Raw genomic sequence first — 16,049 nt, 5'->3', positions numbered from 1 at the left:
CTGAGTGCATTAGGAAAGGTTAACAATTAGGTGTTGACTGATTAGGTACAAGACGTGATGTGGAGCAATCTGCCCATTGCACCAAATCTCTCTTGCAAGAGGCCCACAGTGATAAGGAGAGACTGACTGTGGGAGTAAAGGTCATCTAGACGAAAGGAACGAGTGAATCATGTTCACAGAAAGTGAAAAGGTTCTACGTCCATGATCTCCATGGATTCAGACGAGGCTTCTGGCACAATAGAGAGGTTAAAAATCTTCCAGTAATTATTGGCAATGGATGGGATGGGTGAGTGGGTGGCATAGCCTGGGTGATATGAAGCAATGGTGATGGGGGGGGGAGGGGGTCACAGTGCACATCCCTCCTCTCCTGAATTTTTTTGGAAAGACAAAAGGAACATTTATGAGAAAAAAAATTCAGGTACCCCATCTTTTTACTGACAATAGCTTCGTATGTAAAGATGAGAATATGAAGGTAACTAGAGGGTGAAACTATGAGCTTGGCAAAGTAGGAAGGAAGCAGATATATAGGAACATACAATTAGGAATTGGGTGGCATGTATGAATGTGTGTTCGATGAGTAAAAGACTAAATGTGGAGAGACAAATGAGGCAGTGAAACACGAAGGTGAATGGTGGAAACATTGTGCCATCATGAAAAAAGAAGAATAAAAGTACAAAAGGATGAGTGTATGATGTGAGTGGAGAGAGGAATTACACACTATATATACTGTATGTACGTGTACACAAACAGAGACATGCACAAATGCCTTTGTCTTCAACTGACAATGGAAAAAAGGAAGAAAGCAAAAAAAAATATTTCACACATTTCTTTTCACAAACTGCTATTTTGCCAGAAGTAAACTGGACACAGTTCATACAGAAGGTAAGGATGACAATATCATAGATGCTGTAATGGTTGAGTGATGGACAGCTAATGTGAATTATTGGGCATACATTGAGGCCAAACATTTTGTCATTACATTTCACTATGGATGATAATGAACAATAATTTGTTTACATTTCAAACATGTCCAATGATAGGTTTCCAGGGATACATAGGTACTCTACACACAAAAGTCATCATATACCAACCATCAATCCATTCTCTCTTTAACAAACAACAAGAATATAACCTTTGTCAACTATAACATTTTCAGGCATACAACAACCAGCCAAAAGTTTAAAAGCATCAACTGCAGTATTATAATAATATTTGTCGATGCTAACAACATCAACAGCATCCATACAAATCCAAATCTAGTTCATCCTCAGAATTCAACTCTTCCTCTTCCAAAAGGCGCTCAACTTCAGTTCCATGATTTTCTCTGTCTTCCATTCTGCAATATAAAGAAAACATGACATCTATCAATATTTTTCTTAGACATTATTATAACTACCTGATAGTATTGCAACTCATGTTATGCTCATTAGAGTCTAAGAGCATAGAAATATTTCTACTGGACAAGTGAAACTCAGTTACCTTGGCAACAAATTCTGTTAATCAATAAAAAATCACCACAAATCTCCAGAAGCATATATTAGCTGTTTGAATTATATCTGACCATTCATGAGGATGTGAGTATATACTAAATAACTATTTGTGGTTAGATTAAACCTGCCTTATCTAAAATGCACACAAAGAGGTTAAAATTTGTCTTAATGTGCAAAAAAGGGATCTCAAACATATCAATGTGCTTTGAGTATGGCTCATGCTGTCAGCATCAAAATATTCATACAGATTAATTCAATCACTTTCATGATGACTTCAAAATATATAGAAAACAAAGTTGGACAGGTACTCTAAATCACATCTTAAACAGCCAAAGTAATTTCTAAACCATTTGGCCTTTGATAGGTTGTTAAATGGGTTAGATGAGCAACTATTTAGAACCCATACCACAATATAGGGGTTGTCTCATCAAGTCAAAGATTATGTTTTCTAATCTTACATAAAAGCATTTAGCAAAAATATTGCCATCAATTACTACATGTAAAAATGATAACTATCTCCTCAAAACACGAATACTCATGAGGCAAACACACAGGGTGTTAATGACTTCTTACGCAAGGACATTTGATGTTAAGGTCATAAAATGTGGATGTTTAAGTGTGAATTCCATGAGCAGAAAGAAGTATGGCTTTTTATGTCAATCAAGGTAAGTGTCATTTATGGGTGCATCAGTTTTCTATTTAATGTTTTAGTGTGCAAGACTCTGAAAGAGAATTACTGACAGTAAGCCTGAAAACCAAGTAAAATAATTGTCTGTAAATCAGAGAATAGTCAGAAAAAGTGAATGGTATCTAAAATATAGGCTGGCAATCAAAGCAGATAAAATGTATTCTCTGTGTGAATCAATGTATTCCTTGTAGTTCTTTTCAGTGAAAACAGAGCAAGAAGATCATGATATCGTCTCTGACTGCCAGGTCATGGGAAGGGCAGTTGTAAGGGTGACCTGGTCCCGATGTTCATTAATGTTTAAACTTTTAACAACTTTATACTCTACACTAATGTTCATTTCAGAATGCTAAGCAGGAGCGTGAAACACGGGGAATAACAGAAAAAACGTTTACGCAGGACACTTGGGTGGGACCAAGCCAAAACAGCACTACATAAATCTAAGTACAGTATACAGAAAAGGGGAGAACATTTCAAGTTTCCCAAGGGCTAACAAAGGGGGAAATGGTCTCCTTAATGGTCAACCACAAGATCTGGAGGGCAAGGGGGAAGCCATATTGTAACTTGCTCTTTATCCAATAAAAAACCACAAGCTAATTTTTTGTCACATTCCAAAGCTTGAAGCTGACCTGACCTGACCACATCTTTGTAAGTTACCTGCCTGACTGCCACGCTGTCATCATAGACTATTCCTCGTCACTATCACTATCACAGTTCTCCTCTTCCTCACCCTCACTAAGCAAGGAAAAGCAAAACATCTTTGAGTGCTTAGCTTGGTACCATGCAGTATGCATCCACCATCTAATGTCGTCTCCACAGTCTATTATCAATATGATACCAGCAAAAGCTGTTTTGCAGTTTAATTTCATTCCTTATTTTCCGTTCCCTGTATTATGGGGTGGTTTTAGACTCCATATCCAATAGGTAAAACATACAAAGCTTTAAGAATAGATACATATGATACAATAACTAGAGAGGAAACAAGGTATCAATAAAATTAAGAGCAAATGCGTGACTGCTGGTTATAAGAGCTTAAAATAATAAATAACAAATTAAACTCTAAGATTGAAAACAAGCATCACAGATTTGAAGAGAAGTGGAGAGAGATGGCTGGAAAGCTTAAAAAAGGTAAATATTAACAATGAAGAAACTGAAAACAAAATCAAAGTACAGAAATAAGAAGAAAGTAGCATTATTTGAGTTGCTAAATAAAAAAAACAAAGGCTTTTTGTACTTGTGAATGATACGGTAAAAGTAAAGAGATGTAAGTAGAATTTGACCTTGAGAAGCAGGACAGTGATATTTCTTAACATTATTTGTAACCTGGATGCTTTATTGAACTGTTAATATGACCGTAAATTTAAAAAACTTCAGAAATAGAAAACTTGATGCCTTTCTGAAACATTGTTACAAGTCACACTAATCTAAACTTGAAGTTTGATCTCTAATTTTCTTATTCATTTGATTGGCTAATAATGGTCTTATTTTCAGTACATCTATAAAAAAAAAAATGGATTCAGAATCACCAAAACAGCTGGTAAGACAGATGAAAAGTGATACAATTACTATAGTCCGTGCAGTAGAAGGAGTCCGTTCACAGTGTGCTATATGTTGCGGCAAACCAATCTTAGTACATGTCTCTCTCTTATTTCCCATCTATGTGCTATTTGATTTTTTATTTTTTTATTTCTATATTCTATGTATAGTAAAGGGAGCTGTACAATAAAATGAGTATTACTTTTTAGGATTGTAATGATGATAACCCACCTCATCTCTCCCATCTTCCCTGTGACACCTCAGCATGGCAACATGGGGAGAAAGCGCTGTTGTCATGTGTCAGAATTGATTAAAATTGTTGGTACGATCCTAAAATGTGATGCTTATTGTACCATACAGTTTCCTTTACTATATACAAAGAACACATACACCTCACCACGCCACTAGACACAGAAATAGGCTCGTACCAATCAAAGCGCCAAGGACTGACCGCTACAAAACCAGTGCCATCCCATCCATTGTGCACATAATGAACTATATGTAAACTTATACCGTGTACGTACTCTAAGTTTTATATTTCTAATCAACTTTTGAATTGTATTATTGTCAGTGTACTACTGCTATTGAAATAAACCTTTTATTATTATTATTATTTATCATTGTTATACCAAGGGGTTTTTCCCCCTTACAAGGGCAGTAGCCCAAGTTAAAGGCATGAATCCACTCCCACACATTCCACCTCCATACACTACCACTCCCTCCCTCTCTTTCATCTTGACTCCTCCTGGATGATGGGTTATTCCTGCATCTCGCTCATTGCCCTGGGTCAGAGGCAATGCAGCAAGACACAGCACATCCACAGCAAGGCTGCTTCATTCAAAAAGAAAAGAAAAAAGAAGAAGAAAAAATCAACTAACACAGAGTTGGGATACAAGTGAGAGGCTAAGGTTGATTAGGCAGAGCAGCTGGTGGTAAATAACAACATATGCCACACCTTGAATGGACTTCTTGGAATACACAAACTATAGCAGGTGTCAACAAATACACTTAATTGTCCTGTTGATACGGTCAGCAGAGGAACAAATATGGATACCTACTTGGGGATGGCCCTACCTACAAGAGGGATAGTAAGATGAATCATCTTTGTGCTAACCATTTTCAAAATCCATCAAAACCCTCACCACCATCTGGAGGTGGAGCCCCAGAGGGCTGACACTTGGTCTCTATACGAACAGGGCCAAAATCTCTCCCTAATGACTTTCAGTGTATCTCTTCCAACTTTCCACGTATGGAGAGCTGACAACTAGCATCTGCTCCCCTCCTTCTAATACTTTCAGACAGTGACACGGAAATTGTCCTCCACTAACACAACACAGCTAATAGTTCAACATTTCTTCCAATACATATATAGGAGGGCCCAAGGACTGGTGCCAGCCACTGTGGGGCTGACAGTTTCCAGTCAGTGAAATTGTAACAATTGCTACTATTATGGGTTGCTGTTCCATTGACAATAAAATCTGTGGGTGATTACATTTTTACTTAACAAAAATTTTGGTGATTCTGAATTCCTTTTTTTTTACACATGAACTGAAGGAAAAGTAATTTGTCTGCTTGTCACATATATAACAACTATATGGCTAAGAATCATAATGCAACAAGACTATTAACTGTGAAAATAAGTCAACTAATCTCCTTTCTGGTATCACTATCATTCTTGTAATCATACTTTCACTGCAGACACAAGTAAGAAACATGAAAAATTTTCTTTATCAGATCTAAGGATAACTTGGAAACTCAGCATTTACTGTATGCTTTAAAATAATGTTTTTATATCCATTACTATCACAAACTTGTTACATAAACCCATCACCTGATGTTACTTTTCATGATCTCAGGAGAGTTTATTTTTGCTGTCTCTATGTTCTTAAGGTAGTTATCTTCTAACAGTGTTTATTTTGGGGAAGAAAAAAAAAGTATATATATATATATATATATATATATATACTATATATATATATATATATATATATATATATATACTGTATATATATATATATATATATAATATATATATATATATATATATATATTTTAACAACCACAATGCATTTTAATTCTAAGCCATCAAAGGCCAGCATGCTTGAAATTGAATTGTGGTACTGCCCAGGACTCGAACTGGGCATCCTCATGACAAGTGTGACAGTGACTTTCCAACTAGGTCATGAGGATGCCCGGTTCGAGTCTTGGGCAGTACCATATTTCAAATTCAAGCATGCTGGCCTTTGATGGCTTAGAATTAAAGTGCATTGTGGTTGTTAAAATGTATCTCTAATCACTGGGACCCATTCAGTGTTGTACATATATATATATTCTCTGGTACCATATTCTGAATAACTGAATAACCAAAAACATCCATTTTACATAGCTCTACTCACATTTTAGGCCATACAAAACCATTTAACATATATAATCAAAATAAAACATAAAGAAGACAGATACTTAGTTCTTTCAGTATGACCACTAGATGATATACTGAAAATATTTTCTTACCTGTTAGCAGAACTAAGAGTTTCAGTGATGGTCTCCATGCTGGCATCTAAGTAGGACAATGCCACGCAGAATCCTTCTCCCGACTCGACCAACTGGTGTGTACTAAGGTGCTGGCCCTGATGTCACAAAAAAGGAGTACAAGTTATAGCTGCTTCAAGAATCTCTTCTGGCAGGTGCGGACTCCAGGAATGTTATTTGGGGGGGGGCCCGAACTGATAACCGTTACTTGAAACACGCCGATATTTTAACCCCAAGAATAATGCTGCTGGCTTGGAGACTGGTCCAGAAACCTAAGTCTGTTTTCCTTGTAAGTGTATGTAAAATCATATATAATTCACATACAAATACTGACTTATCATGAACGTGTACCATACTCGGAGCGTTGGGGGGGAGGCCCCCCCCTGTATCCACACCAACCATTTGTGGACCAACTGACACTTTACCTTTCATTCTGCCGACCACAAGGCTATTTTGATTATCTTGATAGTGCCTTCTCAGTAACAATGGGGTTGTGTAGCACATTTGGATTAATCCTTTTGGGCTTTATGTCATAGAAAGAGTACGAAACTGATACATTACAGGCAACTGTGCAAATTTCCTTCCCAGAGAGATCTGTGAAACATTCACATGAATTTTCTGATCTACAAAATCCACATCAAATTGCTGGGCACCAATAAAACCTTAATTCTTTTTGTTTCAGAACATCAAGAATGGACTAATGACAACTTGAAGACTGTAAGCAATTTTCCATATTCACTGCACTAAACTGGAACTGTATGAGCTTCTGTACGTACAGTGTTTATATGCTTAGTGCAGAAAAAAAATCAATGAATACATACATATACTCAAGGGCTTTTTTCCCCCTTACAAGGGAGGTAGCCAAAGTCAAATGGCATGAATCCACTCCCATTCACTATTCTTCCCTCCTACTTTTCTTGCCTCCTCCTGGATGATGGGTCATCCCTGCATCTCGCCCTATGCCCTGGGTCAGAGGCAATGTAGCAAGACACAGCACATCCACAGCAAGGCCACTTCATTTAATTGGTAACCCCCCTCTCTATCCCCTCAGGCAGAAAAAGAGAAGATGGAGAGAAATCTCTGCGGGCTGTGTCAAAATAGCATTCCCACATACTCCATCATCCCCCCCTCCATCCCTTACCCACTCCGTTCTATGCATCATACCATCATCCATACACAACCCTTCTCCATTCACCCCTATCTTCTGTCCTCTCCCGTCCTTCCTCAACAGACATTCCCCTCTTTCCCAATGCCTCTTTTACCCCATCCATCCATCTCATCCTTGGTCACTCCCTCATGTTCACTCCCTCCACCTCTGCCTTCCACACCTCTTTCACTCATTCTTTCCATGTGTCCAAACCATCCTAATGCTCTTTCATCAACCCTATCTCCCAACTCCCTTTCCACCCCCATTCTCCTCCTCACCTCCTCGTTTCTCACTCTATCCAGCCTAGTAAACTCTACCATACTTCTCGGGCATTTCATCTCAAACACATTTAAACTCCTCTCTTATGTTCCATGTTTCTGCCCCATACAGTGCTGTTGGCACAATTCCCCTTCATACACTCTCCTCTTAGCATCCATTCCCAAATGTCTATTTCTCATTACACTTTTTAATCCCTCATGGCATTTACTTGCTTCTCTCAATCTACATTCTAACTTTAATTCAATTAATAGGATGGGGGGAAAAGAACCACTCTCTGTTTCCAAAATCTTCACTAAAATCTATCTTATCTATTCACTATGGGCTTCTTTCCCTTCATAAAGGAGGTAGCTAAGTCAAAGGCATGCACTCCCACCCATTTCACTCCCATCCAGCACCCTTTCTTCCCTCTTATCTTAGCTCCTTGTGGATGAAGGTGTCATCCCTGTCTCCTGCCCAGGTCAGAAGCAATGCAGCAAGACACAGCAAATCCACAACAGGGCAGCTTCACTTCCACGGCAACCCCTCTCCCTATCCCGTCATTTATCTTACACCCATAGAAATAAAAGGCACATGTATACAAGACCTCGATATATGCACATATATTCAAGACATTAATGAGTCATTGAACAATGTTTGTGATCTGTACCTTGTAGGGTCCCTGGTCACAGCCACAGGTTGATGCTTCCATGGTGTAGGACATGCCCACCTCAAACTGACGCCACACAGCCACACGTGCAGTCGATTCACGGGTCTTCTCAATGGTGAAGTGGCAGTCTCGTATGGAGAAGGTGTTCATGGTGCACTGGGCTAGGCGGGGGAGCAGCTAGGATATGAATGAAAAATCAGAAATACAAAAATTGCAATACATTTAGAGATTTTTGAGGTGAAGTACAGGGTGACCACAAAAACACTCCTTGATTTAAATTATTCATAATATAACATATTGAGTTCAGAATCTCACAAGTTTGGTGTCCATAGTTGCATAAACTAATGTATTTTTTTTTTCTCTCTTTTTCCCAGTTGGCAATTTCTACCTGACCCGCTAGGTGGCAGTCTTATCCAAGATGGCGTACACCCCACAGCAATGTAGCTGGTGTGTGTTGGAGTTTGGGAAAACAAACAGTGTTACAAATGTGCAGCGTTCGTTCAGACGCATTCATCATAACAATCCACCAACTAACAAGTCCATTTTAAAGTGGCACAGTGATTTCATTGCAAGGGGTGCATCTGTGATCAGAGAAAAGGACATTCCGGCCGCCCAGCAGTGTCAGAGGAAGTTGTAGACAAGGTCAGAGACGCTTTTGTTCGCAGACCCAAGAAGTCGACACGCAGATGTAGCCGAGAGTTAAAACTTCTACAAAGCACAGTATGCAAGGTCTTACGCAAACGCTGCAACTGGTCCAAAAGTTATACCCGAAAGACAAAGAAATGCGCTTTGAATTTTGCCACAGTCTCCAGGAGTCAATGGAAAATGATCCTGGTCTGCTGTCAAAGATCATCTTCAGTGATGAAGCAACCTTCCACCTAAGTGGAAAGGTGAACAGACACAATAAGAGAATATGGGGGACCCAGAATCCTCATGCCAATCTTGAGTTTGAAAGTAACTCTCCCAAAGTGAATGTGTTTTGTGCAGTAACAGAGAGGTCTGTGTATGGACCGTCTTTCTTTGAAGGACCATCTATTGCTGGCCAAACCTACCTAGAAATGTTACAGAACTGCCAAGACTACAAGCTGCTGAAGGTGATGGCAACATTTTTCAGCAGGATGGAGCACCGCCACAATGGTCTCTCAATGTACGTGCATTTATCAACACAAACCTACCAAACCGATGGATTGGCCATGCTGGACAACACGACCAACTGTTTTGCAAATGGCCCCTAAGATCACCAGACCTAACTGTGTGCAACTTTTTCCTCTGGGGATATGTCAAAGACAAAGTTTACATACCTCCCTTGCCCAAGACCATTGATGAATTGCAGGAATGTGTCACCGAAGCTCTACGTGCGATTACGCCAGATATGCTGCAGAAAGTCTGGACGGAGCCTTGATATTTGACGGGCAACAAGAGGGGCACACATCGAGTGCCTATGATATCAACCCATATCTCACATGAAACTTTGTTAATTTCTGCAACTAGATACCAAACTTGTATGATTATGAACTCAATATGTCATAATATAAATATTTGAAATTAAGGAGTGTTTTTGTGGTCACCCTGTATTTGAGAATAAAATGATTGAAAAATTCAGGGTGGGCCAGGGACATGTTTCTATCTTCATAATATGTTACCTTGAACATTCCTTTTCCTTAAATGGTATAAAGATAGGAGTACACATTACTATTATTTTACATTTATCAACATCAGTCCTCTTGCATGACATTTATAAAGGATGAAATGTTATATAAAAGTGTCTGACAGTATCCAAACTTTCTTTACATATATGACTATCTATCTATACCAAAGAATTTTTCCCCCTTGTAAGGGGGGTAGCCAAGTCAAAAGGGAAGTACCCACCCCCACCCATCCCTCCCTCTTTTCTTGGCTCCTCCTGGATGACGGGTCATCCTTGTATCACATCTATTGCCCTGGGTCAGAAGCAATGCAGCAAGACACAGCACATCCACAATGAGACTGCTTAACTTAATTGGCGACCCCCTCTCTCCATACCCTCATGTAGAAAAAAGAGAAGAAGGGGAGAAATCCCTGTATTTTGACAAATATGATAACTGATTATATTGTTTTTTATTTATCATTTGTCTGTTTGATTTTAATTTATTATTTGTTATATGTCAATTTATTATTTAACTATGCCTATGCATTTATTTATGTATTTCATTTATTTACATTATTATAGTTTTTATTTATTAATTTATTATTACTGTATTATGATTGTTTTTTTCGCTTCCGACCTAGATATGGACCAAAAGGTCTCCTGTCGGCATGCTCTGCCTTTGTAATCCTTTGTTACCAACAAGACTTAACAGTCCATTTTTACTCTTAGGTAGATATTTCCAACTTAAGGTGACCACCACCCAGGCTAAGAAAAGCTGTTAGTTGGGGATACTCCTGGGTTCCAGCTGTGGGCACGGGGGTTGCATTTCAAACAATAGGATTTAATCAGTCCCTCAGTTGTTGCCACGGGTTTCTGTGAGCTGAAAACCCGCAGCCTCATAGTGGCTAGTTACAGTCTTTTGAAGCATCTACTCATCTCTCTGGAAAGAAACTTTGGATTGCTGTCTGTGATGAGTGAATATGGGATTCTATGTCACCATCTGAAAGTGATAGGAAGAAAGGAGCAGTAGTAGCCAGTTATTAGTTCTTCAATTGTGAAAACATGTAATAAATACATTTGAAATTAATAGAAAGAGATCTTGGGCTCAGTCTGGGGACAGAGTGTCAGCCCCTCAGGGCTGCATCTCCTGATGGAGGTGGTGGGGTTGACAGTTTTTGAAAAAGGGCAGATTTACTGTCCATCTTGTAGGAACACTAAGTGCAGGTACCTGAAACTGAATATGAAGTATAGGTAAAGTTTGGATGTAGTTGCATCGGGACTCGCTGAAATCCCCTTAACACCTGCAGCATGGAGGTAAATGAAATCATTCAATATCATTCATTATTTGACACTCACCAGGTACTGACAGTCAGCCCTCTCGTTGTCAGCTGGCCACCACGACTGGTAGGGCGAACACCCGTACATAAAGACGTTCTTCTGGCGGGAGTGGCCGTGGTAGTCGCAGAAAACCCGAACTTGGCGGCCTTGCAAAGAAGTTATGTACTCCAGAAGAGCCTGTGGAACAATAGGGAATTTTGGGTAAGATAAACGGCTTAGAGCGTTGCTTCTTGGGGCGACTCGAGTCCTGACTGATAGCAAGTGAGTTCGTAGTTATGGTCAGACTACATAAATTCCCAGCACTGCACATTCCCTCTTCGTACACATTAAATCCCGTTGAAAGTCCCTACCTGTGAGAGTTTTGTTTAAGCTCAACTCAGAAGGACTCAACTGATGCAGCTTGAAAATATAACATCAACTATCTGACTTTTCTGTGTATCGCACTTATTCTTATCAATGAATAGCTAATTATGCAAAGTGTTACTGAAAAGTTGGCAGGGTTGTAGTTGTAAATGTCGTCTGTGGAGGATACAATGCGAGCATTTGAATTTCAACCAATTACAAACAGATAAATAATCAGTAAATGAACAAGCACATATACATTAACAAATAACAAAGCACATTATTAATATAAATAAGAAATAACATGCAGATAAATAAACAACTTTATGAATAAAATGTCGACAATGAAGTCTCACTGGTAACGTGCCTTGGCGTTGTATATGGTCGGGTGGAGGGACGACATGGGAGCTCTCCACCTTCTGTTCAAGTCTTCATCCGTCAGTCCGCACCGTTGACTAAAGAGAGAAAAACATACGTAGAAAATTACGATGTGTTACCAATAAATAAATCAAAACATGGTGTGACTTACTAATGAAAAAAAAAAACCTCTAGGATGATGTATCAACAAAAATAAATGCAGCTATTATTTTTTTAATGAACGTAAACTTTTGGATGGATTTGGTAGACATTTTATCGACCGGAAGTTCCTCTAAATTGAGTATGACCTCTGATTAATATATGTATATATATATATATATATATATATATATATATATATATATATATATATATATATATATAGAACAAATTAATACACTTCTAAGGCTTTCTACATCAATTTGCAACCCTCCTCACAATTCACTTTAACGTGATCTAAGAACTGTTTTAGATATGGGCAGGAAAATTCCGCCGTATTTCAGCATGTCGCCAATGAAAACCATCGAATAAATTGGGACGACGCTGAAACAATTTACAAATCTAAGTGCAGTTTTAGAAGAAAAATAATAGAATCCTCTTTAATTAATAAATTTCCTAATTATAATATTTCCTATGGCCAATGGTCACCAGATTGTATAACTTCCTTAGCTATACACTACTACTGTACTCTCTTCATTAACAGTAGATAAAATCCACAAGTATCCACGTAGCGCCGGACACGTGACCTGAGCCCCCGTCCCTACCTGCTTACCTCACTACTTTTGTATAAATACAAGCTCTTCTCCACTCTGTAATCACATCTGCTGAAGAGGATCACAGTTAATGATCGAAATATACAGATCTTTTTGCTTTCGCCTATTCTTCTCACTACAGCACTGGTCACGTGCTTGTCATCGAAGGTTTGAGTCCTCGGGCGTACCACGTTTCAATTTCTGTATGTGCCTCCACAGTTCTTCCGATGTTGATGGCTTAGAATTAAAGTGCATTGTGGTTGATAAAAATGTATCTCTAACCACTGGGACCCATTCAGTGTTGTACAAATACATACATACATACATATATATATATATATATATATATATATATATATATAAATATATATATATATATATATATATATATATATTATTGCGATTAATAACAATGTTTATCATCAAATAAAAAATATAGTGTTTTACATTTGATCACACAGGATAAAAACATGGAAGACATATTCATCAACAGACCAATTCACCTTGAACACAGTAACGCACTTTACAGTCCTTAGTTTGGCAAAGGACGGGCGATCTGAAGCAGGTAAGCCTGAATGGAGTTCCCAGCGACCGCGGCTCACTTGGTGGCCAGTTCGATCCCTAGGCCCCTCAAATAGTTTTTCTTTAAGATTGATCAGAATCCGCAAACAGCGTCCCCTAAGTGACGGGGCTCAGTCCGACATCGAGCGCCGAGGGATGACGACGGCGTGACGAAAAACGCCAAATCACACCCCACTCGAAAACACTCAAAGGTGTGGCCTCCGTCTTTATAAGAACATAAGAATGAAGGAAACTATAAGCGACCATAAGGCCTATATTAGGCAGTTCAATGTCCATGACCACCTATCATCCCCATCTTTGAAGTTATCTAACCTTCTCTAAGAACCGAAAGTTTCAGCGCTCATTACATGGTTGCTATTTCATTCGTTATATTAATTATCATTTTCATTATATTATTATTACTATTATTATTATCATTATTATTATTATTATTATTATTATTATCATCATCATTATTATTATCATTACTATTATTATTACTACTACAATCAGTACTGCAAAAGGTACGACTATAGGCTGTTGGATAGGTGTGCATCCTCTCGTCGGCCACTTCTTATAAGGGGTAATGAGCATTTTGATATATGTATATACTATTAGTACTATTCTCATAATTATCATATACAATATTGATGATGATGGTGATGATAATAATAATAATAACAACAGATAACGGTGATAATAATAACGGTTATAATGGAGCAAATGAGACAAATTAGTTTCACAAAAAATATAACTAGGCTCTCATTTAACTTTGTAATCTGGCTGTACAGGTGTGCAGTACTGGTGAAAAGAAAGTGCACATATACAGTACGTGTACAGAACAGGTGGTGTGTGTGTACAGCACAAAATGCTTGTAAACCTTCGCTCAAGTCGCTGAAAATAAACAGTATCCCATAACGCGCCTGCAATACACTCATCCCCTCATTCTCTCTCAGTTACCAAATGCCTCCATTTCATAGGTTTCTAACCAGCATTTATTGTTCTTATTAGTGTCAACTTATCCTCCAGTGTTTTGCAAAAAGTGTGGACCATCTTTAGGTCTCATCTGTAGATTGTGAGAGCGGGTGTTCAGGAATTAAGTTGGGTCCGATTCTGTGAATTCAAATTCTTCGAGAACGTGAGTCAAAGCTTGGGGTGGGGCTGCCTGTGCGGGGCGGGGGCCATATATGGCAACGAGGACGTTGTAGGCTCGATGGGCGTCGTCGTTGCCTGTGTGAAGAATCTTCTGACGGGAATCGTCCTGGGGCGTTTTTAACTATGAGACAATGTCGAATAACAATAGTGGTTTAGGGTTCAAATAACCTTTCAAAAGCTTTGTCGTATCCATACGGATAGGCCGGCAACCCTGCATTGGACTTCGAGTCAACATTATAATTCTTATATTGGAAGAACTCCGTGATTTTTTTTTTTTCATTTACTTATTTTTTCCTTTTATCTTTAAAGAATACCGTTCTTCCAGAGTTGAAAAAATATATGTGTATATAATAATAATAATAATATTGTCACCCTTATGTTGCTGTGTTTGTTTCCTGAGTCAGCGGCGTTTTCATTTTAAGATTTTAATGCTTTTTTAGTCCAGCAGAACGTCTCTCTCTCTCACTCTCTCAATCACGTTTGCTTCTTTGAATACATCCGGAGGCAAAAGTTCAGGGTCGTTGGTACAAGCGCGTGCATATATACAAAATCAATCACCCACTGAAACAAAGACACAAAATTCGATTATATATATATATATATATATATATATATATATATATATATATATATATATATATATATATATATATATATATATATATATCGTGTAGACAAGCGTGGTCACTTTCATACGAGTTCGCACAAAATGTAAACGCAGAAAAAATTGAATGAATAAAAACATGGTTACGATTTAACGAGGAATAACATACATGCGTAAATATATACACATCCTTACACACACACAACTCGGTGGCGCAGTTAGTACAATTCCCGGCTGTCACTACGGCGGTCCGGGTTCGAATCCCACTCAGGGCTGAAATAATTTCAGTATCGCTGCGCTGCGAGTCGTTACTCCAACTCTCGTGGGCGGGGAGTTGAGTGTGTGTGTGCGTGTAAGGTCACAGCATTACCCATAGATCGGCCATATATGAGCTCTGAGGTCTCTTCCGGGAGGGAAATAGCTGTCGATCACGGGTCCAAAACGTGATCCAAGACCATGGTGAATCACACAAGTACATACTTATATTCATACAAGCATACATGAAGGCACATGCATGTGTAGTTGCACATAAAGCTATGGAAAAACGCATACATGCATACTCATACGCATGGATACACATATTCATACAAATATTGATACATACATTATCACATACATGCGTACTGTCCGGTTAAACATTCCGCTAAATCGTTTTGAAAAACTGTCAAAAATAAATACTTGTTTACGTTTCCGGGTGTTATATACATACGAGGATGACGTCACACGAAGATGATGTCATTATGAGATGGGGGGGTGGGAAGGCAAGGTCGGCGGGCGTTGTCTTCCGGGGGTTCCTAAGGGACGGTCGTCGGAGGGAATCGTCTCCCCGCCCGTCGACGCCTTCACCACATCTGGAAGTGCAACCTCGAAGGGCTGGCAGTTGGTGCCCGGACTTACTTCGAGATCTCTATTCTTCCATTTTGTTCACATAAGGATGGCTAAAGGGATCGTTGGCAGTTACTGTTGGGCTGCGGTTGTTGGAATCACCCCCCCCCCTCCGG

At 38.8% G+C, this 16,049-nt stretch overlaps 1 protein-coding gene across 12 annotated transcripts in view; it reads right to left on the bottom strand.

Annotated features, from left to right (window-relative positions):
- Positions 1 to 316: 316 nt before the first annotated feature.
- The window catches only part of LOC143039425 (cytosolic carboxypeptidase 1-like), a 193,043-nt gene continuing 177,310 nt past the window's right edge, over positions 317 to 16,049 (bottom strand). For 9 of the 12 annotated variants that reach the window (XM_076209450.1, XM_076209454.1, XM_076209462.1 and 6 more), the window contains 5 exons: positions 11,987 to 12,074; positions 11,296 to 11,454; positions 8,313 to 8,489; positions 6,223 to 6,338; positions 317 to 1,336 (listed from right to left, as the gene is read on the bottom strand). In XM_076209450.1, the coding sequence (XP_076065565.1) occupies positions 1,231 to 1,336; positions 6,223 to 6,338; positions 8,313 to 8,489; positions 11,296 to 11,454; positions 11,987 to 12,074 (646 nt within the window). In that variant the 3' untranslated portion in view covers positions 317 to 1,230. The other 3 variants (XM_076209456.1, XM_076209457.1, XM_076209453.1) reach the window with 3 other exon arrangements.

The sequence above is a fragment of the Oratosquilla oratoria genome, chromosome 26 (assembly GCF_046742065.1).
Source record: "Oratosquilla oratoria isolate Oo_2021 chromosome 26, ASM4674206v1, whole genome shotgun sequence".
Taxonomy (NCBI): domain Eukaryota; kingdom Metazoa; phylum Arthropoda; class Malacostraca; order Stomatopoda; family Squillidae; genus Oratosquilla; species Oratosquilla oratoria.
The sequence above is the reverse complement of the archived record's forward strand: the minus strand, read 5'-3'. Positions and strand labels throughout refer to the sequence as shown.